The sequence below is a fragment of the Diceros bicornis genome, chromosome 6, assembly GCF_020826845.1.
Source record: "Diceros bicornis minor isolate mBicDic1 chromosome 6, mDicBic1.mat.cur, whole genome shotgun sequence".
Taxonomy (NCBI): Eukaryota; Metazoa; Chordata; class Mammalia; order Perissodactyla; family Rhinocerotidae; genus Diceros; species Diceros bicornis.
The window spans coordinates 17,092,444-17,118,884 of NC_080745.1; the positions used below are offsets into that span (position 1 = coordinate 17,092,444).

At 41.2% G+C, this 26,441-nt stretch overlaps 1 protein-coding gene across 3 annotated transcripts in view; it reads right to left on the reverse strand.

The window, feature by feature from the left end:
• Nucleotides 1-3,948: 3,948 nt before the first annotated feature.
• Nucleotides 3,949-26,441, reverse strand: part of CHRM3 (cholinergic receptor muscarinic 3) — a 469,040-nt gene continuing 446,547 nt past the window's right edge. For all 3 annotated transcript variants that reach the window (XM_058542950.1, XM_058542949.1, XM_058542951.1), the window contains one exon: nt 3,949-7,226. In XM_058542950.1, coding sequence (XP_058398933.1) covers nt 5,435-7,207 — 1,773 coding nt within the window. In that variant the 5' untranslated portion in view covers nt 7,208-7,226 and the 3' untranslated portion in view covers nt 3,949-5,434. The remainder of the gene's footprint in view (nt 7,227-26,441) is intronic.

The window sequence follows — 26,441 nt, forward strand, 5'->3', positions numbered from 1 at the left end:
CTTCCAAGCCAAGCAAAACTACATGCAAGGATATTTTAAGCCAAACTATAGATCTTCACTTGTACAAAGAGAAAACTTACATTATGGACTCTCCAGGCCCTCCCGATACTTTCCTACAGGGAGGACCAGGTAGAGTCGACCAATCTGGTAAAAAGTTTCTGAGTTTTAGGGATAAAAGAGATAGTTGATTTTTCTCCCCTTTCTGTACTCTTAATTATATTGATGACTTCAAATCTATTTAAAATATTTCTCCTTGTTGCTTAGTAATATTTTATTAGATTACCATCACCTTAATGAACCATTTTCCCTTTGAGTCACTTTCCCAGCTCAATGACCCCTGACTACAGTAGCAGCATGGGGCACTGATGTGCACACATTCTGATAAATATTTGTTATATTAATTAATAAGGAGTTTATTAAACATTCAACAACATTTATTGAATGTCTACTGTTTGACAGACAACGTGCCGATATAGAGAGATGAGTGAGATCCACTTTCTATCATCAAGGAACTCACAGAATACAGGATAAAAATAGTTTGGGGTGGGTATGTAAATTGCATAATTTTTAAGTATTTTGGATTTTAAGAAAGAACAATAATAAACTTTTCCATTCTGGGGGTAATCTTTTTAGTTTAAGACAGCGTTACTCATTTCTAATTTGGGTGAGGAAAGTGTTATTAATACTTCTCTGTAATGGAGGGCATGGCCCCCTTTTCCTTTCATGTACAATGTCTTGTGCAACTCAGATGAGAACTGCCTTGGATCTCGGGTGATTATTTGGGGTGGTCCCAGCCCAGGCGAGTGTTAGGGTCAGAACCCTGCTGAGTCCCTGTGGACTAGAGCAACCATAGGCCTAACGCCATACTAAAGCTTTTGAGTGTCCACTTCCATGTCCAAGTGCATTGTCTATGTCTGTGTGAAGCTGTGACTGTAATGTTTGTCCAATTAATAACAATACCAACACTTGCCCATTTCGGAGCCTGACAATAAAATGTTGTGCAGTTACAAGCTTATGTCGAGTACAGTCACTTTATGAACTTGACCTTCCTTATTCATTTTTATTATCTCAACATAAGTCTCCTTTCTCAGGCAGCAACACTAAAGCCAGAAAAAGAAAATGGCATTCTCCAGTTCTAAAGAGGCCTGGGTTACCGTCCTCATAACCTATCTCTTAGGTCTAGAATATTTACTCACACAGCATTGATCCTGGTCGAGGCTGAATTCCTACAAGGCAGAGTCATGAAAACACAAGGAGAGAGAGCATGACTTAATTCTATAAAGGGAAGTAGTAAAATTGTCCTTGAAGCTATTATGGGCTGAATTTTACACTGTTGAACCAGGTTCTGTTGCACATTACATTTGAGGAAAAGACTCTTATGGGAGGTGGTAGAAGCAAGGTTGTTAGGTTGAAGAAAGGATAACTGTTTTGGGTGCTATACTCTACACAGTTTCAGTCTCACTACGAGAAATACCCCTGCAAAACCAAATCAACCCCTGAACTCAGCAACTCTATTTGTAAGGTTGTCAGGCCTCAGCTGATGGTCCTGGACCAGAGCTGTATTCGAAGCACTACAATGCCAGTTCTACCAACAAATCCCAAGAGTTCCTTAGATTTTGTTGTATTGAAATGTAACTAAATAACTCTGATGGATGTATAAAATCAGAAATTTTCAAGTGTTCATCAGATACACCATTTTACATTCATCATTGTGGTTATTTATCTAACACCATGCCTTAATTTTGACTTGTTTGCTGTCAGAAGACAAATTAAGATGCTTTCGCGTTGATTAGTTTGAGCATAAGGAGAGAACTCAGAGAGTTAAGGTTAAGTGACAGGCATGGCAGAGGAACGCATGTAACCACCTGGGGACAGAACTGGGCCAAGAACTCAGAGCTCAGGGCTAAGTTCAGTGCTTCTCTGTGAAACCTTCACTTGTCCTCTGAAGCTGCTAGTGATAAACTGTCAATTTCTCAGTAATATGTCCCCAGCTGGGAATCATCTCTGCTCGGATTGGTTCAGGACACCTGAGATGATCCCCAAGCTCCTCCTCTGTCTCATGTAACCTACACCAAGTTCTCCACTGTGCATGAGCCCTGACATCCTTCTTCCCTCCTGAGACAGGTCTGAGGCAGACACCTTTGCATGAGACTCCACCCTCCCGCTTCTCACCATTGATGCACAAAGGGCTCTCATCCCTTCCCAGAGCAATGAACTTGCACGAGCGCAACAGAGGAGAGCTGACAGAGAAAGCTGCTATGCCTTTCAGATCTTTAGCCACTGCAGCTCCTAATGCTTATGCTTTCTTGTTTGTTTTCCTTCTGTTGGGGTCTAGAACTATCATACATGAAAGAGTGGACAGAACGGAACATATTTCGAGAGTCAAGGTGGGATTTAAGGCAAGGATGATTCAGGAACTAGCAGAGACACCACAGGTAGGTGATGGGCCAGAGACAGCAGAGCCAAGGGAAATAGGGGACCAGAGAGCTCACTTCTCCTATCCATCTGGCAAAGCCTGGAGGACAGAGAATCAGAGAGTGGATATGCGTGTGTGTGTATTGGGGTGTGTTCTTCATTTGTGGTTTATTTTACATTTGACTATTTTGCTCTTTTTATTAAAGTTGATAATCGTGGAAGTCCTGCAAACCTGATTCATGTGGAATGAAATAGTTTGATTCCCAGTTGGGGGATGAAGACATTTTGATCTTATGTAAATGCTGAATACCTTCTCCAACGACAAGCCCTTTGAGCAATGCATGTGCAGCTACATCCAGTTATAGACACTCACTACATCTGTGATTACACTTTGCAATTCTCCATATTCAAAAGAATTGATTTTTCTTATTTTCCTTCTCTGAAAATGACCTAAGAGTTGGACATACCTTTCTATAAACACAGCCAGGAGATAGTATTTAAAAGCAGCTTTCATCTGTAAGAAATTTAAAAACAATTCTGTAATTAAACCAGTAACAGAAAGAGAGAGCCAGAGTCTGGGATTTGTTTCTTTTCTGCCATTATCAGCATCATAAAAGGACAAAGATCAGGAGACAACCATGTTTAAAAAGAACTGTTATTAACCTTTACAGTTCTGCCAAAGCTAAGCGTTTCTCCGTTTCTTAAATTTAACTTTTTTTTTTTTTTAAATACAGGAAACAGCCCTTTGAGAGGGAGGCAAGATATGAGTTTCAGAAAGAATGGGACTTACTGAAGTACTGGGAGACGAATCAGCATTCACATATTTATTAGTGCCAGGCCAACTTGAGTAATAAAATATAGATGCAATTGCTCACTAGGCGTTTTACAGGTGGATAACATAACATTTTGTAGTTTGCTGTACACATTAGAAAATAGTCTCTGGTTTTTCTTGTTCTTTGGTTGAATGTGGGCCAAAAAATAATCATTCTTTCAATTATGCTGATTTGCTTGTTTTCCCTTGTCACGTGATTTCAAACACAATGGTGGAGGGTTGCTTTGTTCAGTTTCCGTCAGGTTTAACTAAAGAGTGGTTTTAAACATTTATGTTGTAGTTACAGTTGACTTTTTATTACCCAGAAAGAATTAGGTACTTGCTGAAGCCAACGGGATGACTTTCTTCCTCTTCTTAGCCACAGGAAAGCTCAACATACTCTACTCATTGCTCAAGTGGACCTTAAAGAATCACTTTCAAAGGACACCATGGCTGAAGACGGAAGAGTAATATTTATCAACATTAAATAGACACTTAGTGAAATATGCATAAATATTTCTTCATATAAACATAACACAAAATTAAATACTTCAGAAACACAGACACCACTGAGTACACTTCCACTGTTTCACAGTCACCTGTAAACACCACCTCACACTGAATACAAAAGCAGCTTCTACCCTGGCCTTGGGTTCACAGCATGGAGGCCTGTACAAAGGTGAGATTTCTCCTCAGCCCCCTGCCTCCCTCCCCTACCCCCCACACACAGCCCCAGCAAAAGGAAAAGAAGGAACCCCAACAACTACAGCAGCAACAGAGATGACAGCAACAGCAGCACCCGTCCCCTCCCCCAAAGAGAACAGTTAGCATTTTGGTCAATTCAGAGGAGAATACAAAATCAATTTTTCGAAATGTAAGGAAATTAATTTGAAGCAATACTTTTCAAAGTGTAATTCTTTTTTCAGAGGACTCGTGACTTCCTAAACCTCACCTAGTACCGGGCGAAGGTTGCACAATGAATACCAGGAAGCAGTGGCCACAGCTAAGTGACAAAGGTGCCAAGTAGCAAGAAATCGAATACCACGTTCTCCGTCATCCCCCCTCACACTGTCTCTTTCGCTTTGCCATATATATTGCTGTCTGTGACATTCAAATGTGGCACTATCGTTTTGTTTCAAGTAGTTTAGATAGTAGAAATTTTGTTTGGAAACATTCAGATTTGGATGATTAAATTCAAACAGGTGGATGGGGTTCATTCTTTGAGCTCAGAGGGGCACCGATTTGATTTAGCTCTGTTGAGGAGATCAACAAAGGAGACAGCTTACTCCGAGTCTGGTCAAGCCACGGTGCTCAACCAGACTCAAGAGGATGTCAGCTCTGCAGAGACCTGCTGGGAGGGCCTCGCTGCTCTCTGCTGCATGTTCTCCAGGGTGCTTTATGGAAAACAGCCCTGGTTTCCAAAACATTATAATGGGTTTATTTCACTTTTATGTTGTGTTAGGATCCTAGAGAACTTCAGTCACCAAAGTACTGAAAGCATATATTGCAGGAATAATTTGCCACTTCAGTGATTCCCATTATATTATATACACTACGTGTGTGTGTGTGAAACTCACACATATATATATATTTATATATTTTTATTTGTACGAAACTTGAACTGCACAAAACAGTACTTTGCAAGAATCAAGAATCAAGTCCACAAATAGAGTTTAACAACACACCGAAGAGAAGACGGGAAGCTCTATTGGGACAAGAAGGTTCAGCTTTGCAACGTGTGAAATAATTTCAAAACCACGGATTCACTAGCCTGACGCGTTCCACGTGGGGTCTGGATCGACACTTTTGGGATCCTTGGAAAGAACGTGGCAACGGGCCCAGCTAGTTATGCTCATCTGAGATTCCAGAGCCAATGGGAATGAAAAGAACCAAGCAGATCAATTTGGGTATATAATAGCTATGAAACAATTATTTTTCCTCTTTAAGAAAAAAACACTTAAAGTCTATTTCAGAATAAATTTCTTTATATTCAGTAATATGCTCTGTGTTTTTTTGCTGAATTGGTATTTGACTTTTTAATTAAAATGAGTTTATTCAATGGATCAGTAAACAGGCAGCTTCTTTCACATATGGGTGATAAAAACATTTTCATCACCACCAGAAATCACCCCCACCCTCATCTTACTCCCTCCTAAGGTTTGTGGGTGGATGTGTGCGTTTGGTCACTGCTTTTGAGAAAACCTCATTCTACAAGGCCTGCTCAGGCACGCGCTTGTGAAAAATGACTGACTGTCTTTGCTGGTACTGCTGCTTGCGCCTCTTCCTTTTGTCACACTGGCACAGCAGCAGCATCTTGAAAGTGGTTCTGAATGTTTTGTTGCACAGGGCATAGCACACAGGGTTCACGGTGCTGTTGATGTAGCACAGCCAGTAGCCCAGATTCCAATAGGTTTTGGGTATGCAGCTGTCACAAAAGGTATTCACCAGAACCATAATATTGTAGGGAGTCCAGGTGATGATGAAGGCAAGCAGGATGGCGCTGAGGGTCTGCGCTGCTTTCTTCTCCTTGACGAGGGACATCCGTTTCCGCTTAGTGATCTGACTTCTGGTCTTCAGAGCAAATCTCTTGGCCAGAGTGGCTTCCTTGAAGGACAGAGGTAGAGTGGCCGTGGTCTTACCCACTGAGGAGTTGACCTCAGAGGTCTTGGCTGTGTCTACGGCTGACTCTAACTGGATGGGAAGCTTGGAGAAGCTTTTTTGAAAACTGCCTCCATCGTCCATGCTCTTCTGGGCCTGCAGCTTGCTGGCTTTCCTCTCCAAGTCCACTGTCCCCAGCTCCTCGTCAGGCACCTGCAGGTTGTCTGATGAGGGTAACTTGGTGGAGTTGAGGATGGTACTGTGACCTGGAAGCTTGAGCACAATAGAGTAGATGGCTCTTGTCTCTGAGCCAATATCCTCCTCATCGGAGGAGGCGGAGTTTTCCAGGGAGGCAGCAGCGTCGTTGTTATTCCAGCTGTCACTGCTGCTGTGGTCTTGGTCCATCTGCTCGGCACTGGGCTTCCAACTCTTGGTTGTGAACCAGAAGTGGCAGCGGCCATACTTCCTCCTGGTTGAGCGTTTCATGCTTTGCTGTTGAAGCTCATAGCTGCTGCAGCTTCGAGAACTGCCTGTGGGGTGGACAAAGTTTTCTGCCTCTGCTTCTGTCCCAGAGGCTTGTAGCCCAGCAAGCTCTTTGGTACGTTTTTCAGTTTCCTTATAGATCCTCCAGTATAAAATAGTCATAATGGTGACAGGCATATAAAAGGCAGCGATGGCCGTGCCAAAGGTAATGGTGGGCTCACTGAGGAACTGAATGAAACACTCCCCTGGGGGCACAGTTCTCTTCCCAACAAAGTACTGCCAGAACAAGATGGCAGGAGCCCAAAGGATGAAGGAGATGACCCAAGCCAGACCTATCATCACACCAGCTCTTTTTGTTGTTCGTTTGGCTCGGTATGTGAGTGGCCTCGTGATGGAAAAGTACCTGTCGAAGCTAATGACCAGAAGATTCATGACCGAAGCATTGCTAGCTACATAGTCAATGGAAAGCCAGAGGTCACAGGCCAAGTTTCCTAAAGCCCATCGATTCATGATGATGTAGGTAGTAAACAGATTCATCGAAATGACCCCAATAATCAGATCCGCACAGGCAAGGCTTAAGAGGAAGTAGTTGTTGACTGTCTTCAGCTGCTTGTTGACCTTAAACGCCACTATCACTAGGATGTTGCCGATGATAGTCACCAGGGCCAGCACGCCGGTTAAGAATGCAATAAAGACCACTTGCCAGATGGTATGACCTCCCAGGGGGTCACTGGTGGTGCCATTTGGAGAGGAGAAATTCCCAGCTGCTCGAGAAATGTTGTAGCTGCCAAAATGAGTGACCGTTCCTGGGGGCAGCCCTGCATCTGAAGGGCCGTGTATCCAGGAAGCGCTGATGTTTGGAAACAAAGGCGAGGTTGTATTGTTATTGTGCAAGGTCATTGTGACTCTCTGACATAGTCTGGGGAGAAAAGAGAGAAAAGACGGAGTTAGGAAAATTTCTGCCTTTGTTTTATTTGTTCTTTGCATTACATACTTGAAAAGACCTAGAAGACCTACTATAGGATGCCGAATCTCAGAGAGGCCACAAACATCAAGTTCATTCTCTCACTTTAAATGTGAGGAGTCTAGGGCAGGCAGAAATTGATTTATTCGAGGTAGCACAATTAGCTAGTGGCATGCATTAAACATTGTGTTTTCTCCCTGAATTTCTAAATATACACCACATATACTTCCACATAATGCTACTATCAAACAAAACCTTCCTTATTTCTTTTATTTTAAAGAGAAGGGGAAAAATATTAGATGCTTGTATGATACTTATCCAGCAGAGCTTTATCATCATGCTACTTAATGCATTAATCTTATTAGCATCATTTGCATTTTATCCACCTGGTCATTTACTCATCCCAGGCTGAGGACATAAGCAACTTTAAGGCGATATCAGCCATTTAAGCCTCACTGGAATGAGCAACATCAACCTGGAGCAAGGGGCAAATGAGCAAATATCACTTTACATTACATTCTCTCTTTAAAACACAGATAGAAAAAGTAATGTATTGGTTCCTTGTAATGGCTGGCAACAGTATACAAGGCAGCTATCTTACGCTTGATAATACACACAGCCTTTACCAGAATGTTCTGAGCTGACCAAACCAGTTTTGAATATTTCCAGTATTTAGATATCTTAACTCCAACGGTCAAAAAGTATTTGAGCACCACACACACACATTTGCATAGAGATAGTTGGAAAACTGCAAGCAGTTCTTTCAAACACTTGCTACCAAAATATATAAATAACTAAGAATCATTACAGTGAAGGCATCACCAGGAAGACCCCCATGCTGTCATGGGAAGCCTTGGTTGAGACCTGCTCCATCCTCTTGGAACCCCCGGGGTTGTACTTCCAGGACACAACCGGCCCAGGAGTTCTCACATCACCAACTGCTGTGGACTCCATTCAGTAAATCATTCCTCAATGAGTGTCATTCTGTGAATTCAACATTTGATAACCATGGCAAAAATCTACTGAGAACACTTCTGTTGTGTTTAGGCTCTTGGGTAAAAATGTGTTCAGCTGTAAACTCTGACATACAAATACCTATACACGTGCACATGGCAAGAGTCCTAAACCAAAGCCTTAGATAACTGCAAGTCAGAGCATCTCTCAAAGGAGTGCAGGCAGAGTCACACAGAGCCTTTTGGAACGGTCTTAAGGTGTAGTGGGAGGACTTTGGTCTCCCAAAGGCGTAGGTTCAGATCACTTCCTGGGAGTGGGATTTTGGGTATTATTTAACCCCTTTGAGTCTCGGTTTCCTCACTGAAAAATGGAAATGAAACGTTCTGCATAATGGAATAAATTGTTGATAAATTCAACCTAGAATTCAATAATGAGTGGTCAAAGAAACTATGTTTCTCATCAAAATGTTTTAATATGTGTAAAGTACTTAGATCAGAGCCTGGCAAATAGTACGTGTTACATAAGTATAATGTCTGCTATTATTATTTTATTATTATTTTTATTGAATCATGAACTTAGCTTTGGCTGCCAGGAGGCTCAAAGCTCAATTTAGTGCAATAATAAATAACAGAAGAGAATATTTATTGGATACTTCCTACGTGGTACACATTGTGAAAATCATATGCATTACCTCATTTAACCCTTAAAATAACCACATCTTATAGGAAACTGAGACACAGAAAGCTAAGTAATTTGTCCAAGGATTCAAGCTAATGTGTGTGGGTGGAGGGAGGTGGAGATTCACACCCAGATCATCTGAGCCTACAGCGTCCCTGCTCACCTGTGATGTTACACTGCCTCTCCACCAGCTCATCCAGGTGTCATGTATAACTAGCCCCTCATAACTGATTAAAAGTCATTATACACCGCTTTAGAGTGGAATTGATGTGCATTTAAAAATTAATGAGATACCATTTGTCACCCAAAATATAGACGATTTGATGCATGCAGTACAACAGTGTGAGGGAAATAATCAGTTCCATGGTCTTGGTGCAGTGTAAATTGGTCAACAATTTGAAAGGTAATTTGGCAGTATCTGTCAAAATAAAAATGCACAAAATCCAAGATCTCAGAACTGTCCAACAGTGTGTGTGTGTGTGTGTGTGTGTGTGTCTGTCTGTCTGTCTGTCTGTCTGTAGTATGTATGTTTTGCGTGTGTGACAAAAAAACATAAAACATACACAGTTGGACATACACAAGTACACTTTTTCCTACACTTATATACATACATACACTTAGATATATTCACTTCAGTGCTACTTGAAATAGTAAAAAAATTGGAAATAGTCTAAATATTCTAACATATTATTCTATTAGGGAGAAAAATAGTTTAAGAACTCCTGTGTAATCCATCACTATTTTCCCATAGGTGAAATCTACATTGCACTAATTTCCAATTACAGGTAATTGATGGATTTTTTTCTTCTTTACTTCTTTTTACTTCTCTGGGTTTTATTAGTGGCTGTCAACCCATCCTTATCTCCAGTAGCCCCTCACTGAGGGAATGTCCATATCTGGGAAGCGCCACATGGTGTCTGGGGTACGCAACAGCATTTATGGTTTCTTCCAAGATACACATATAGAAGATCTACCTGCTCTCTCTCCCTCCACCCAGGTACCAGTTTACAATAGTTCTAAAGGTGTTTGCCCATCTTCCCCATCGCACCTGCAACTATATAGATGGACGAGAGCATATTTGTCTTTAATCAGACACTTCAGCTCAATGTCCAGTCTCTGAGGTTAATAACCACTGTTCTACTGGGGAGTCAAGGATGCCTTTCTGATCTCCTCAACTACATATGCTCAGATAAGTATCACCTCTTTCTTCTTTACACTATCACCCTAACTTATGCATTTCTCTTTTTCCTGCACCAGACCCTTGCTAATTTTTTATATACTTTCTGAATAGCCTTTACCTTCCCAACATGTTTCACTCCAAAGCTTCCTGGACATAGGAGCTGAGTTTCCTTGTCCACTTCTCGGGTTGTATTGTAGCCCATTTTACCTTCCTCCCTTCCTCCTCCTCCCCCTCCCCACCCCAGCCCCTGGGGTGTTCTCAATCTCACATAATCTTCTACAGCACCTTCTAAAAATTTTAAAACACTTTCTAAGCCTCTGCTCTCATGTCCCATAGAATTGATCACGTTCTGTAGACTTATTCTCATCACTTATGCCGTGCTGATTTTATTATAAATAAATATAATGACCAATAATCCCAGTGCTTTATATTAGGGCTGACGATACATCTGTCTTCTTTCATCTTTTTTTTTCTTCTTGTCAACACTATGCAGTGGATGCCTGTTATCTGTCTTTCCTTCATCCGTTCTTTTGGAAATGGCCTGTCATCCTCAGGATGTACTTCTGGATGGGGATCAGTCACATGGTCCTGACTCCTCTACCTCAGCAATGGGCCTGAAGAACACGCAAAGAGGAGCAGTAAGAGTAAAGTTGGGGACTTGATATGTATGCTGGAAAGAGAGAGGGTAATTCTCTGTTCTTTGGGATTCCTAGGTGCTGGTGACCCTATTTATATCCACATGGAAAATCTGAGAAGCAAACTAGAGGAGAGAGATGGGAGGGAATGTGGGGAACAGAGACAGCATGATAACGATGTCTTTTCAAGCCTGGATCTAGTCACTCCTAAAGGCAACTCTGCCTCCCCTTGACCTTCCCAGTTATGGGAGCCAACCATTTCCTTTGTTACCTGGGCTACCTGAGCTAGGTCACTGACACCTGCAACCAAGAGGGTCCTGATTAATATAGCTGTCATCATCAATATTAACACTTCTCATTGAACCTCTACTAGCTTTCGGTCATTATGATTGGTGCCATGGAATTCAATAAGTCAGGACTCTGCCCTCCATGAACTTACCCCCTAGATGAGATATGGGACATGAATAAAGTAATTTTAAAAAGCACAAAGGTTTTTAGGCAATGTCAAATTGCTCCCTGCAGATAACCGTATTATGTTTGTACAAATTCAATAGAAACTTAGCAATTGACCAATATTAGCAAAGAATTAAAGTAGGAATTTTGGCAAGCCTAAGATCCATTCTTCTCTTTATTTCATTTCATCCTGTGAATCTGTAGAGCACCATAAATCATATAATATTCCAGTCCAATTATGCTTTGTTGGAATACAGAACACAAAAGAAACCAGAATGGAGGAAAGACACCTACGGGTAGGACTAGCTCTCCCTATTGGGTTCATTAAATACCTATTCTGGTGCACCTGGAATTGGGGAGCTTCTGGACTAATCACTAGGAAGCCTGTGAGTCACAAACTGTCACACAGGTGGTCTTTGACCTGAATTCTTTGGCATATCACCCAGTGGCCTTTGTTTTTCTTATAATTCAAAATTAATTCAATATCTAATACCACTTAAAAGTTTCAGGTATGTGCTTTTCCTTACTTTTAAAATGTTCTACTCTCTGTCCATCATACAATGGATGTAGATTAAGAACTGAGCAAAAATTTTAATGCTACAAAAGAACCATTAAAGGAGAATGGCCTGTAGTCACTTGCTCACCCATGTGATACAACAGCCCAAGGACTATAATTAAGAAGTTAATAGTTAATAAGCAAGCACTCACTCCAGATAACTACACTCAAGTTTCCTTCTAATATCTTCATACATAAAAACAAAAGGAAGGACGTGAATCCAGTAGATGAACATGTCATTGAAGAAAAGAAAGCCTTTTGGATAGGAAGCAGAAATTATGAGAAAAGCATATTCCTAAAACCCATATAACTTATAGCCATGAGGGGAGAAATGTCTGGGAAATCACAGGCACTCATCTGATGCTAGGAAAATATGAGATATATCAACATCACTTCTATTAACAGATTTGATGCTCTTGTCATCATTAATAACTTTTCATTGGAAAGCAGCAAAACGTAGAAAAACCATGGTCTTTAGAGCCTGGCTGATTTGGGTTTGAGTTCTGGGTTAGCTGAGAAGGAGTATAAACTTGGCAAATTGCCTGACTTCTCTAAAACCACATTTCTTCATCTACAAAACTGGATTACTTTTATGGAACCACAAAGGACCCCCAATAGCCAAAATCATCTTGAGAAAAAAGAACAAAGTGAGAGGCATCACATTTCCTGATTTCAAAATATATTACAAAGCTACAGTAGTTAAAAGAGTACGGTACTGGCCCGAAGACAGACATATAGACCAATGTAACCAGATAGAGAGCCCAGAAATAAATCCATGCATATATGGTCAACTGATCTTTGACAAGGATGCCAAGAACACACTATGGGGAAAGGACAGTCTCTTCAACAAATGATGTTGGAGAAACTGCATATCCACATGCAAAGGAATGACATTGGATCCTTATCTCACACCATTTACAAAAATCAACTCAAAATGGATTAAGGACTTAAACATAAGACCTGAAACTCTAAAACTCCTGGAGGAAAACATAGGGGATAAGCTTCATGACATTTGTCTTGGCAATGATTTCATGGTACCAAAAGCACAGGAAACAAAAGCAAAAATAGATAAGTGGGACTACATCAAACTAAAAAGCTTCTGCACAGCAAAGGAATCAATCAACAGAGTGAAAAAGCAACCTAAGGAATGGGAGAAAATATTTGCAAACCGCATATCTGAAAAGGAGTTAATTTCCAAAATATATAAAGAACTTCTACAACTCAACAGAAAAAAATTAATAACCCCCTTAAAAATAGGCAAAGGACTTGAATAGACATTTCTTCAAAGATGATATACAAATGGCCTACAAGTATATGAAAAGATGCTCAACATCACTAATCATTAGGGAAATGCAAATCAAAACCACAATGAGACATCACTTCATATTAGGTATGATAATATGGCTATTATCAAAAAACCAAAAGACAGTAAATATTAGTGAGGATGTGGAGAAATTGGAACCCTTGTACACTATTGGTGAGAATGCCAAATGGTGCAGCTGCTATGGAAAAAAAATTGTAGGCTCCTCAAAAAATTAATAATAGAACTACCATATGATCCAACAATCCTACTTCTGGGTATTTATCTAAGAGAACTGAAATCAGCATCTCAAAGAGATATTAGCACTTCCATGTTCACTGTAGCACTATTCACAATAGCCAAAATATGGAAACAAACTAAATATCTATGGATATGTATGGATATCCAGATGAATCGATAAAGAAAATATAATATATACATACAATGGAATACTATTCAGCCTTAAAAAAGAAGGAAATCCTACAATATGTGACAACATGGATGAACCTTGAGGACATTATGCTAAGTTAAATAAGCCAGTCACTGAAGGACAAATACTGCATGATTCCACTTATATGTGGTATCTAAAACACGACTCATAGAAGCAGAAAGTAGATTAGTAGTTGCCAGGACCGGGGTCAGGGGAGAGAAACGAGGAGTTACTATTCAATGAGTCTAAAGTTATGCAAGAAGTATAAGTGCTAGAGATCTGCTGTACAACATTGTGCCTGTAGTGTACACTTAAAAATTTGTTAAGAAGGTAGATCTCATGTTACGTGATTTTACCACAATAAAAACAAACAGAAAACCTGGAACACCACCACCTACTCTCTGTGGGTTATGGAGAGGGTAAGAAACACTGTGGTGTGGTAGGCTAATACTCTGAAGTATCCATTGGTATGTTGCCTGCCTTCCCCCAATGCCAGCTTCTCATGTCCTCAGGGTTAGGTTGTTACTGCAGAAACGCAGGGAGAAAGAAATCAGACCATGCTCAATTTTTGCTTTTTCAAGTAGACTTTACATACTCTGGTAGAGACAGAGCTTTAGAGATAAGGTCCTTTGAGCTGCAAACACTTGTCTTTGACCATCAAGGAATGGTGTACTGGCCTCAACACTAGGCAATGAAGAAAGATCCTCCATCACTCTATTGAGACTAAATAAATTGATACAACTACTACAAAAAGGTGACTCAGTAGTATCAATTACACTGGAAAGATATGCGCACCAGGAGCCAGCAATTTAATTTCTGGATATCTGTCCTCTAGAAATTCTTGCATGCATACGTACACAAGGAGACGTACGGGCATGTGGATGTTCACTGAAGCATTTGCCGTCATGACAAAAATTAGGAAAACTAAAAGACCATCAGTTTGGGAATAGATAAAAAAAAAATCCAGGGGCCAGCCCGTGGTGTAGCAGTTAAGTGCGCATGCTCCACTGCTGGCGGCCCAGGTTTGGATCCCAGGGCGCACCGACGCACCGCATGTCAGGCCATGCTGTGGCGGCGTCCCACATAAAGTGGAGGAAGATCGCCTCGATGTTAGCCCAGGGCCAGTCTTCCTCAGCAAAAAGAGGGGGATTGGCAGATGTTAGCTCAGGGCTGATCTTCCTTGCCAAAAAAAAAAAAAAAATCTGGTTATACATAAAGGAGAATACAGCAGATAAAAGTAATTAACTTATATGTATTAACATAGAAATTCTAAAAATACATTGTTGAGTTAGAAAAGTAAGCTGTGGCGTGGTGAATACAATATAATATGATTTAGGTAACAATAAAACATATACAACAATAGTATATACCTTATATAAATATTTATATATTTAAAATTATCCCAAAAGGATAAAAAGATGCATGCAAATCATATATCAGCAGTGATGTCTTAGATAGGGAAGATGATTAGGATTGTGGGTGATTGACAAAGAGGACTTTAGCTTAATCTGTAATGTTTCAATTGAGGGAATAAAACGAGTTTCCACAGCCAGAGGGATGTGGGAAGAGAGTCAAAAGGAGAAGATATTGGTGATGGCCACCAAGAAGGGCTTGGAATCCTGCTCCACCCTGATGTTGGTTCTAAATAAGGAGAGGGCCAGAGGAGGAGAATGAGTCTGATAACGTTGGTGATGCAAGACTCAAAGGAGGTCTGTGCCTCACGCCTTCCCATCTAGTGCCCAGAGGCGGCATTGGGTCATCAGGGCAGAAGCTCAGACAACGGAAATGCACTGAGAAGTGGATTCTTCCTCGGTCTCACCTCCAGTTGAGAACTCACTCAGCTGGGGTGACACCTTGATTTCAGCTCTGTGAGACCCTGAACAGGCAACCCAGCTATCACCCAGAACCGTGAAATAATAAATAGGTGGTATTGTAAGACGCTAAATTTGTGGTAATTTGTTATGCACAATGGAACCTGAAAATGCAGATTTAAGTTGTTTTGCAAAAATAAAATTCCTTTTCTTGCTCATCTGAATATGATGGACTGAAAAGATTATACACTCTTTATACGTAAATGCCTAATAAAATATCTGACACAAAATAAATCTTAGATCTCCGGTCGGTCTTGAACTTTCTCTCCCCACTGCTGCAAGGGCCTTTCTTCCCCCTTGTTCCTCAGAGGGGACAGTCACTCCTGCCATGCCTCTGCAAGCAGGCTGTGTCTTCTCTCCATGTCCAGGGGAGGTACATTTCTGGTGCTCCCCAATCTCTTCACAACAAAGCTGTGCCCAGCTTTCTCTAGTAAGAGAGAGTCCCTGTGTGGCTAGGATACAAGATCCCTTCCTCCCTCCACCTTTACTCAGGGACTGGTACCTGAAACATTTTCCATAACCTTCTCCATGGCCCCTGTGCCACTGTGTGAGATTCATCTCGTTGAAGGATTCATCTGGTTAAAAGGATCCTCATGCTCTGGAGGCTCAACAATTGAGGTCTCGTTGGTACGCAGTATGACCTCAGAAGAAACTGATCAGAAGGTCATAAGGACTTCAATAAAGAATCTAAAAATACTTATTAGACATCAAAGTCACCTAATGTCTTTCTTCACAAACAGCTATTGTTTCATAAATAATTCGTAACTTCCTGAGAATCAGGGGTTCTAGGTGAGACCCAAATGAAACAATGATAAACCTGGGCTAAATGTTTTCTGTTTAAGGTGCTCTTGCTGAGAAGAGGCTATCATTTCTATGCTCAACACTCATTTCTTCATCCTGACTCAACAGTCGACATGCTGTAGGGTTAGTATATTCTGAGTCAAGGGAGGTCACAGTCCACTCTCATTGAACTGACTTACATTGGTGAGGACACCTAAGGGAAGCCTTGCCTTTTAATCATCAGGAAGAAACAGGTGGTGGGAACAGAGACCCCTGTCAGCCTAGTGACCTTAGCACTTTACAAAGAATCCCAGGGAGGAGTTCTAGGAATGCAGCCTGCATTAGGGCAAAGAGGGTGGTCAGGCGGCACGGAATGGGGCAGATGCATGGCTCTTGATCCTCTCTGGGATCTGCAGCAGGTTCCCGCTCCTGTGGGGGTTTGCTGGGACCTTCAAGGCAGTGCTATTGAAGTGTTCCAGGCTCCAGACCTCAGGCAAGGAGTACAAAATAAAACTGAACGTGCTCCTGCCAGGGGGCGACACCAGTGCCTTTGAAAGCATTCCTGGATTCCTGGAGGAGGGCTGATCCTACCATGTGGGTTACTCACGTCTGTGTATATACAGGTTGGTTCTTGATTTCTTCTCTGAGTCTATATTTTTCCAGACCATTTTCACTGCATTACATTTAGGAGCACATACAGAATTGATTCACTAAGTTTTTGAAAATATAAGCCAGGAGCCAATTAGCGGGCCAACATGAGAATAAAAAAGAAAAGAAAAAAAAAGAATTGAATAGGACCTATCGGAGCACATACCACATAATGACAATAAGTATTGTTTCATAAAATTTCTGTTTAAGACACACATTCACGGACACAGTCATGATGTAAAACGTGTTTTGTACTGCGGGTCATGATCCAGAATGCTGCAGAGCCACCGCAGTGGAGAATTTGACATCTTTTATTACTATTTAAAATGAGAAAGTGAAACAGAAAATGTGAAACAACAACTTGAGAGTACTAAGTTTAGGGGAAGTGAAGAATAGTTATGACAAATTTACTGCCTTCCCTCTAGTTATGGAATAAAATTTTATAGGATTATAAATCTGTAAAATATATAGATAACTTTTTAAATTTAAAAAAATGTGTAAATATCCAACGTGAAAATACATGTGAAAGTGCTTAGAGAAACCTAAACGGCCAGTATAAACATGAAAAACATGAAGCTTTTTTTTATGATGAAGTCCAAGGAGACAAACATTTTATTCCCTTTGAGCCACCCCGGCAGTACCTATTCTGAAAAAAGGATCGGGGCTCTTAATTTTTAAACCTCCTGAACTGATTGAAGATGTGTAAATCACTTTTCTTTTATAGAAGTATAGATGAATTCTACCTCTATTATTATTAGCATTTTAATTATGAAAGACCAGGGGAAAAAAAATAATAATATCCTTTCAATTCGCAACTACGCTTTTTCCTAAGACCAATTATTTAGCGCTTCTTCCATATTTGGAATCCAGTATGCATCATTTTTCAGGGCTTGTTTTGGGTCTCGCTTTGACTGCTTTCTTTGCTAAGAATGTCTCTGTTTTCTGTCATAATTCATTACAGCATTCAACAGCTAAAATGACTTTTCCCGAAGCGATCTTGATCAGGTGAAAGGAAATACCACATCCGGCCACTAGGTGGCAGAGCAGACGCGGAGAACCACCTCTGCCGGCCGGCGCCGAAGTACCGCCTGTTTCGCCAGGCTGGTGACGGGGAACCTGAGCTGAGCTCAGTCATGCAGTCCTCGGAGGACATCAAACAGGGTCAGCAAACCCTCTGCCATCACACGTGTCTTTAAAGGGAATCAAACTTCTCCTGACGTGCACAGTCAGAATCAAACTTTGTGAAGTTAACTCTTATTATTCATTTCGAGCTGCACAGAGCAAAAATGTGCCCTAATATGGTGCAATTGCTCGTGCTGCGAACAAAACATTCCAGAACTCCAAAACTGGAACAAAATCCCATTTTAAAAGCAGAAAGCTTGTTTTTAAAAAGTTGATGTATCATGCTGCCTCCCTCGGTTGCTGCCTTTCATAGGTTTTATTCAATTTGACAACAAAAAGGAAGGCTGCTTGGTAAAGTGCTTGCATCGGTACTGCTTAGGCAGAGCCGTGACTGCCGAAATAACACGGTTTTCCCTCAAAAACAAGTCTAAATTAGAATGATGATCTGCATTAGCACTCTCAAACCTAAAACCTTTTGTTCTTAGAATTTCTAAAGAAATGGCAAGAAGTGAAAAACCGATGTGAAGCAGTGCCTTTTAAACACTTGTAAGAGGGCTCTGCCCAGACAGGCTGACGCCCCCTCCCTGCGGTCATTCTGGGGGACAGAGCGCGAAAGAGCCCCTGAAGTTTGTCCTACTGCAACCCTTTATGAGCTAAGATTGATTTATTATTTTTTCAATATTCTGAAAATTTATTGTTATTTATTTTGAAGACTTTGCTTTTGTAACGGAGGATAAGGAACGATGCATTTAAAATGCTATTAGAGCTAAAATAATTGTAGAAATAATTCTGATGATAAAAGTAGTGAAAACAGTCATTTCGAGTAAACATTTCTAACATGTCATTTTATGGACAGAAAAGACACCTGGGGAAGAAAGTTCTTTAGGTTTGATGTTCATGTTTTATGATTAAGTTAGACTAGTTGCGATTTTTTTCAAGGTCCATATTTATCAGAGTATTTATTTTTGTATCTGGACATTTGCCATACATCTGATTCCTTTTAAACTTCAGCCTATTTGCACCTCCCAATTCACACACGTACAGAAGACTGTATGCTCACAAAGAAGCAGAAGTAATGTGGGAGGCACACAGACAACAGCATAACAAGCCCTGCCATAGCACATTAGGATCAGGAAACATACCGATTCTGCCGCGTGGGCTAACTGCCTGAGCACTCTGATCCTGCTTCCTCATCTATAAAATGGGAATCATCATACTTGAGGATTAGAAAGAATGTGTAGAAAGTACTCAGTGTAGCCTGACTGGTCCATAACAGTTTCTCAAAAATGGTAAGACCAATTTAATAATTTCCTACGATTGATGTTATAAACTAGCGTTTTCCAGGCTAACAGGAGCTAACGTTCGTTTGTTGAGTGTAAAGCATTGGTTCTCAACCCAGGGTGACTTTGCCCCTCGGGGACATTTGGCAATGTCTGGAGACATTTTTCTTGTCACAACTTGGGGAGAATGTGCTACTGGCGTCTAGAGGGTAGAGGCCAGGGATGCCGAAAATATCCCACAATGCACAGGATAGCCCCCTACAGCAAAGAATTATCTGGCCCAAGCGGTCAACAGTGCCTAGGTTGAGAAACTCTAGAGGAAAGAGAAGATAATGGAAATCCGGAAAAATGTAGCATTCCATTTGCCAGGAAAATCTGTAAGATGTCCTGGCACTTATTAACCTGGCAAACTCTAAGTCTCTTCAAGAATCACTCTCACTTAATATCTCTGGAAATCAGAGTCTCCACCTTCCCTGCAAAGAGGAATCCCACATTCACGTATTCAGCTCTTTCATCGTTATTTCAGACAGGAAATACGCGTGAGTGCTTACTGTAGCCCTAGTCCGGGGACAGAGTTCTCGCCCTCCAGGAAGCTCTTGTTGGAGACACCATCAACCAAACAAAATCCCTGCCAGAGAAGGAGTAGTGTGAACAATTGGCCTTGCTTGAGTCAGCAAAGGCGGGGATATTTTGTGAGTCTTGAGGAATAAAACTCCAGGCTGCCAAGCAGCAAAGAGAGAGCACAGCATTCCAAATGGAGGGAACAGCCTGTGCAAAGTCCACTCCTCAATGTTGCTGGCACACCGGAACATACTCCTCTTGGAGTGCACAGCATTTCAGTTTGTCTCTCCCAGGACGCCGAAGGCCACTTGAGGAAGGCTCCATCTTCTCCGACTCAACTTTTCACTCTGAGATCTAGCACAATTTCTTTCCCATAGTGGACCCAGAACTTCTGCCTCCACTCTGGCATTATTGAGATTGACAGTTAGACTTTGGACAGGAGAACGGAAAACAGAAGGGCTCCAGGAGATAAACCTGGAGAAAAGGTGAAGGTGGCAGGAAGGCAGAAATGGAGGCTGCATTTGATGAGCAGGGACTTGAAGGGAAGGAGAGCTCAGGCCGGGGGCTCCAGAGGCAGCTGTAGGGAAGGCTAAGAAACTTCTCTGGGCTTCTCAAAACGACCTCAGATATAGCGGCATTCGGCTGAGACTGACCCAAGAAAGAAGTCAGTAGAATCCATTTTTCAGGACAGGAAGGAGGCGTGGCTGGGAAAGAGGAGCCATTGTCAGGGGACTGCTGCAGTCTCTTCCACATCAGGGAAGAGACAGGAGTTCTCAGAAACCACACCATCTCCTCTGGTGAAGGGCATGATACAAATACAGAGTTTTCCGGGGAAATGAGCATCACATAACACAAGGATTATTTTGCAGTGGCTCTCTGCTGCCCTCAATGCACGCTTGACCTCCCACCATTAACACCTGTCACGTGCCCTGAAGGACTGGGAGTCCTGGGGGACAGACAGTCTGGGTTTGAGTCCCAGCTCGCCATTTATGAGCTGTGGGACCTCAGGTTCTTTATTAAAGCTCTGAGGTCCTCAGTAGCCACAGCAGAAAATTAAGAATGGTCATACACCGCATGGTTGTTAAGCACGTTCAGTGAGATGATAGGTAAAGCATCTGACACAATGGCCATCACTCAGTAGGTGCTTTATAAACGGAGTCCTCTGGCTTTTGCTTCATGATCACACCAGAGCTGAAGTCCCTGGGATATGCCAGCAAGGTGGCCACGGGGAGGTGTCTGTCTGCACTGGCGGCCACCTGTGCCATTCCCTGGTTAAATATGAAATATCACTTCTTGAGTACGTGTATTTTCATTGTACTATTAGGTTGTAAATCTCTTGGAGATATCATCAAAGGCTTTTCTTCTTCTTCTTCTTCTTATTTTCGTGTGTGTTTCCAAGTCTGCCTTAGAATCTCTAACTGTGATTAAAATAAAGTGGCTCCTCAGTAGACACCACGTTTAGTGGATTAATATTTGATGCATATGGTTTTATTAATATTCAAATTTTCTTATACAATCAAATCAAGCACGAAAAAGACAGTCATTGTGATTCCTTTCGACAACTGGAAAGCAAAAAAGAGTTAGGATCAAAATGAACCCTACTGAAGAAGAGGAAGAGGTGGAGGCTGGGGAGAAGGAGACACGACGCCAAGTGGAAAAATCCGACCAGCAAAAGGAAAAAACCCCAACTAGCAAGATGGCTTTAGGATACTCAGCAAAGAACTTGACACACGGCTAAACGATTAGCAAGCACTGCGGGAAGGACAGGAAACCACGGGAATGAAAACAGGACACCACCATGTTACGTTGATCTCCATTGTCCTTTCAGGGACATGCTTTCTAAGTTCTTTTTTTATGACTTTCAAGACAAACATCACCTTGACCTCAGGGAGCTGCAGGTTTTGATCTCGCTGTTTCCTGTCTACTCCTGCTCCCGATGAAGTGATGCGCACATGTTCACTCATCTCATCCTCACCATAATCATATGAGGTGGGACTAGGAGCTTTTCCACTTTGTGGAAGAACTGGTGCACTCAGTGGTTAAAACACTTACCCCCAGTCACACAGCTAAGTGTAAGACGCAGGTGCGGCTGGCTCCTGAGTCTATTCCTAACCTCTACCCAGAAGCAGATCTGTCACGAACAAGCGACATTTTCCAACCTTACACTTTCATACCTAAGGGTATAACGCAGAAATTCAGTCCTCCTACCCTTGCTTCTCTCATTCCTATGCCCTAGAGGTAACCACTGGAAACAGTTTACTTAGTAAGTAAATATTTGTTAGATGAATGGATATGTCCTTCCAAAATGTGTTTTTGCAAAATTATATATGTGTGTTTTTAAGCACTTACTATGTGCCATGCACTATTCTCTGTGTTTACACATAGATGACTTATATTAATATTAACTGACATAATATTAATAATACTAATATTAATAATACATAATATTAATAATTAATTAACAACTATCCTGTGAGTTGAGAAAATGGAGGCACAGAGAGGTTAAGTGACTGGGCCAGGGTCACACAGCTCCTAGGTTGTAGAGTTAAGATTTGAACCAAGGCAGTCTGATCCAAGATTTTGCTCCCAACCATCCAATGTGTATTATGTTCTCTTGCTTGCTTTTTTCATTTAATAATATATCATGGACATCTTTCTCATTCAGTGCAAATAAATCTATGTCACACATGCTCTAAAAGGAACCCCAAAACATAAAAAGGGATTGTCTAGGATTCACTAGTTGGCACATCATGTCCTGGACTCAAATAGAATTTTCAGGGCAGGAAAGTGCAGGAGACACTGTGTTTGCTGAAGATTCTTTCTTTTAAGTGAAATGTTGCAGAGCTCAGCACCAGTGTGGCCAATACAAATCTCTAAGATATTCTGAAAAATAAAATGGCCAGTTTCCAGACTCACTTCCTCTGCAAACTCTACTGTAATTTTAGCCAGGAGTTAAAGGTCCACGCCTCTGTTTACCAAGGTTTAAAGGAGCTAGCCATTGACCCTCTAGGCCACATCACAAAATTGTGAAGAAAATCAAATAAATGAATAAATATGAAAGGACTCTGATGAAGTATAAGACGGATTGGGAGCTTAAACAACTCTTTTATTAAAACACTAAAGTCCAAGGGCACTGGCAGATTTTGATTAAAAAATAAAATGGAAATTAAATTCTTTAAATATGATACACAAGCATAAAATATGACTACTTTATTGAAAATACTACCTAACTGTGAAAATGAAACAATGAGAACAGAAACTGTGAGAATCAAAATAAAATAATAATAAAATGTATGTTTTGGCACAGTCTGTATAATTAAATATTAGAAAACAATGATCTCTTGTTGTGAATTTCCTGAAACCAAATGGAAACGAAAGCTCATATCACTATTAATTCTGGCTCTCTGGGATTGAAAACAAAGAAGCAAAGTAAGAAAGTTGAACCAGTCCAACAAAACAGTGTGAATCCTTACTTTAAAATGTGAGACGAAGATGAAGGAAAAAATTAAATATCGGAAGTGTGAAATCAACAGAATGAAAAGATTTACTCAGGCAGAAAAGAACTCATACTGAGGTTTATGAATAAAAACAAGCAAAAAATAACTGCAGGTCTAATGTTGAGGTTTGGTGTCTGGAATTATTTTGGGAAGTCCCCATCAGATCGCGCTTCTTCTGAGCAACACAGCACTTGCTGCCTGGGCTTTGTATGGGGATCCTGCTCTGATGAGTTTAGGTTTCATGTCCCCCCCACCTGCCTCTAAGCTCCCCGAGGGCAAGGGATGGGGCTCGGATGCAGATGTAACCCAGAAAGAGGATGCTCTGGAGCCAGACACACCTGGTCGCATGCTGTCTGTGTGCACCTAAGTTACCGAGGCAGATGACTACGCCCTCTGAGGCTTCTGTTTCTCTTTCCTGGGATAATAATACATGTAAAGCATATAATTCAGTGGCTGAAAAATGAAGTATTTATCTGTGGTAAATATTACTATTAACTGTATCTTACTGTTGATAACATGCATCGAATACTTTATAGAATTAATATTCCACAATGGAGTGGCCATGCATCTCTGAAGGAAGTCTTTTAGCAACTGCCGACTCCCAGATTCAAATGATTTTAAAGCCTTTACGATGCCAGTGATTCAATGTGGCATATCACATTAATATTGGATTTCACTGCATATTGCACAGTGCCATGCATATTGCTGAACTGATATATTTTGGCATGTACAATTTGACCCATGACATTACCAGCTCTACAATAACTGGTAATACCCCTCATCTGTTGAGTGCCTACTATGTGCCACTCCATAGACAGCATATATAATGTGCCACTCCTAGATGGCATATATATCATATTGATTATATATATATTCACTATATATGGTATATCTATACAATTAATATTATATTCATTATATATTCAAAATATATATAGTCATTAGAGTAAAACCTTATAATAACTCTGTAAAGTAGATACTCAATATTTTATGTTGGAGAAAACAGGCTCGGGGGGTTAAGAACTTGCCCACGAGAGTGTGGATTGGTTAAGTAGTGGTGCTGAGATTATGGACTGTGTGTATCTGACACCAAAACACACTCTCCGTCTGTTTAACCTGCGCTACAGTGGGGTCCTCTTGTAGTTGGCATTAACAATGTCATACCGCTGTGTTCATACACTTCTAGTTCCAGAATCAACACATGTGATTCCTCTTTACTCTGTGATAGATGAACCAGGAAATGGATCATAAGACAATTGAGGACTAAATAGGGTTAGGCCCTTCCTGAATTTAAATTTATACTCCTTGATGGAAGCAATGTCTCCTTCATTCTTACCTCCCTCATTATGTTTGATGTCCTCTGGTGGGACTGTCATTTAGAATTGGATACATTTCTGACACAGCCCAGGACTGACGGCTGAAACACCACCTTCACGAGCCACTGATAAAGTGAATGGACCGGCTCAGAGTTACCAGCCGCCAGGGAGATGAGAAGCGCTTCGTTGTTCTCCATCGCTGGCGTAGCCTGGTTGAACCAGTCTGCATGAGCCCAAACCGGTAGAGCTGTGTGCTGAGGTGCCCTGAGTCCTCTGGGCAGGTGACATGCTAGAGGAGGCAGCCCTAGGATCAATGCATTTCTTCCCTGACCCTAGCAAATTAGGAAATTAGGAAACCTGGCCATGGGAACCTGTTGATGAAAATTAATGGTTCAGGGAAGCTGATTAACACACTGGCTTCTCCATGAAGGCACTGACACCTGCATCAGAATAGATAGCTTTTCCAGCCTATTTTTCATTGCCATTCTAATTGACATACGAGTGCTGGTGTCAGAATGCATTTGTCTCCAGACAAAAACACCACAATGAGCATCACCACCACCGCCTCAACAAGAAGAAACCCCTTCACATATAAAAACAGGCTATAAAAGGGCCGGCCCGGTGGCTTAACGGTTAAGTGCACGCACTCCGCTGCTGGCGGCCCAGGTTCGGATCCCGGGCGCGCACCAACGCACCACTTCTCCGGCCATGCTGAGGCCGCGTCCCACATACAGCAACTAGAAGGATGTGCAGCTATGACATACAACTATCTACTGGGGCTTTGGGGGAAAAAAAAAATAAATAAAAATTAAAGAAAAAAAAACAGGCTATAAAAGAAAAGGCTTTTTATAAAACTTATATTTCAATATATTCCAGTCAGGGGCAGATACAGACTTTGTGGACACTGAAGCATCTATAACTTTATTGTCTCCCTTCAAAAAATGAATACAAAATCATCAACATAAAACGCCATCGCTCCCGTGTCCCCAGGGGGCCCCTGGAAGTGAGAGAACCTGAAGTTTCAGCTGTGTTGGCTTCACAGTAAATCTTCTGATTCCAATAAAAATAGAGATGATCTGGTGATGACTGAGACACTGAAAGTTTTAAAAACTCTTATATAACTAACTCAATATGTGTATTCATATATTTAGAGGTAATGAAGTTCTTTTCAAAAACATCTCAACAAACATATGCAAATAGAACAGCTGGAAATTCTGATGCTATGAGGAAGGAAATTCACCTTGGCCGGGTATAATGCATTCCAACGAATTAGGTTTCTGAAGGTTTAATTAGCTTTTAAAACAGTTTGAGAACTCATGAGTTGCCACTCTATGCCATCAAATGATCGCATTCAAGAAAGGGGGAAATAAGAAAAAAAGGAGGAGTGAATTCCCTCTGCTGGCAAGCTGGTGTCAACACAGAGCCAGAAGTAAAGGGGCCCATCTGGAGACACAAAGAATTGTGAGTCACATAAGCATTCCTTCAACGAGGACAAAGGGACACATCAGGACATGCAAACATCACATTTTGGGGATTTAGTTTTTCTGAGAATGATAAAGAATAACAAAGAGGAGGTCACTTTGACAAAATCCTATGTCAAAGGAATGTTTATGGGAAAATTTTCTCCATGTGTTTGGCACAATGTCACTCACACAGAGGCCCAGTAATGCTCACTGGAACCCGGCTGGAATACACTTAGCATATGTGTGACAAATGGCACTATTTCCAGCTGCAGGCAGGTGTCTACCATGGTTCCTGAAGGAATGTGAGGTTCAGCCAACGTGAAATTCTTAAATTAGAGATCTGGAAATGAATGCTAACAAAATTTTCACACGATATTAGATTTGCAACTATTGTAAGCACAAGCAGACATATGGAAATCGAAGGAACTGCCCACAACTATACAATT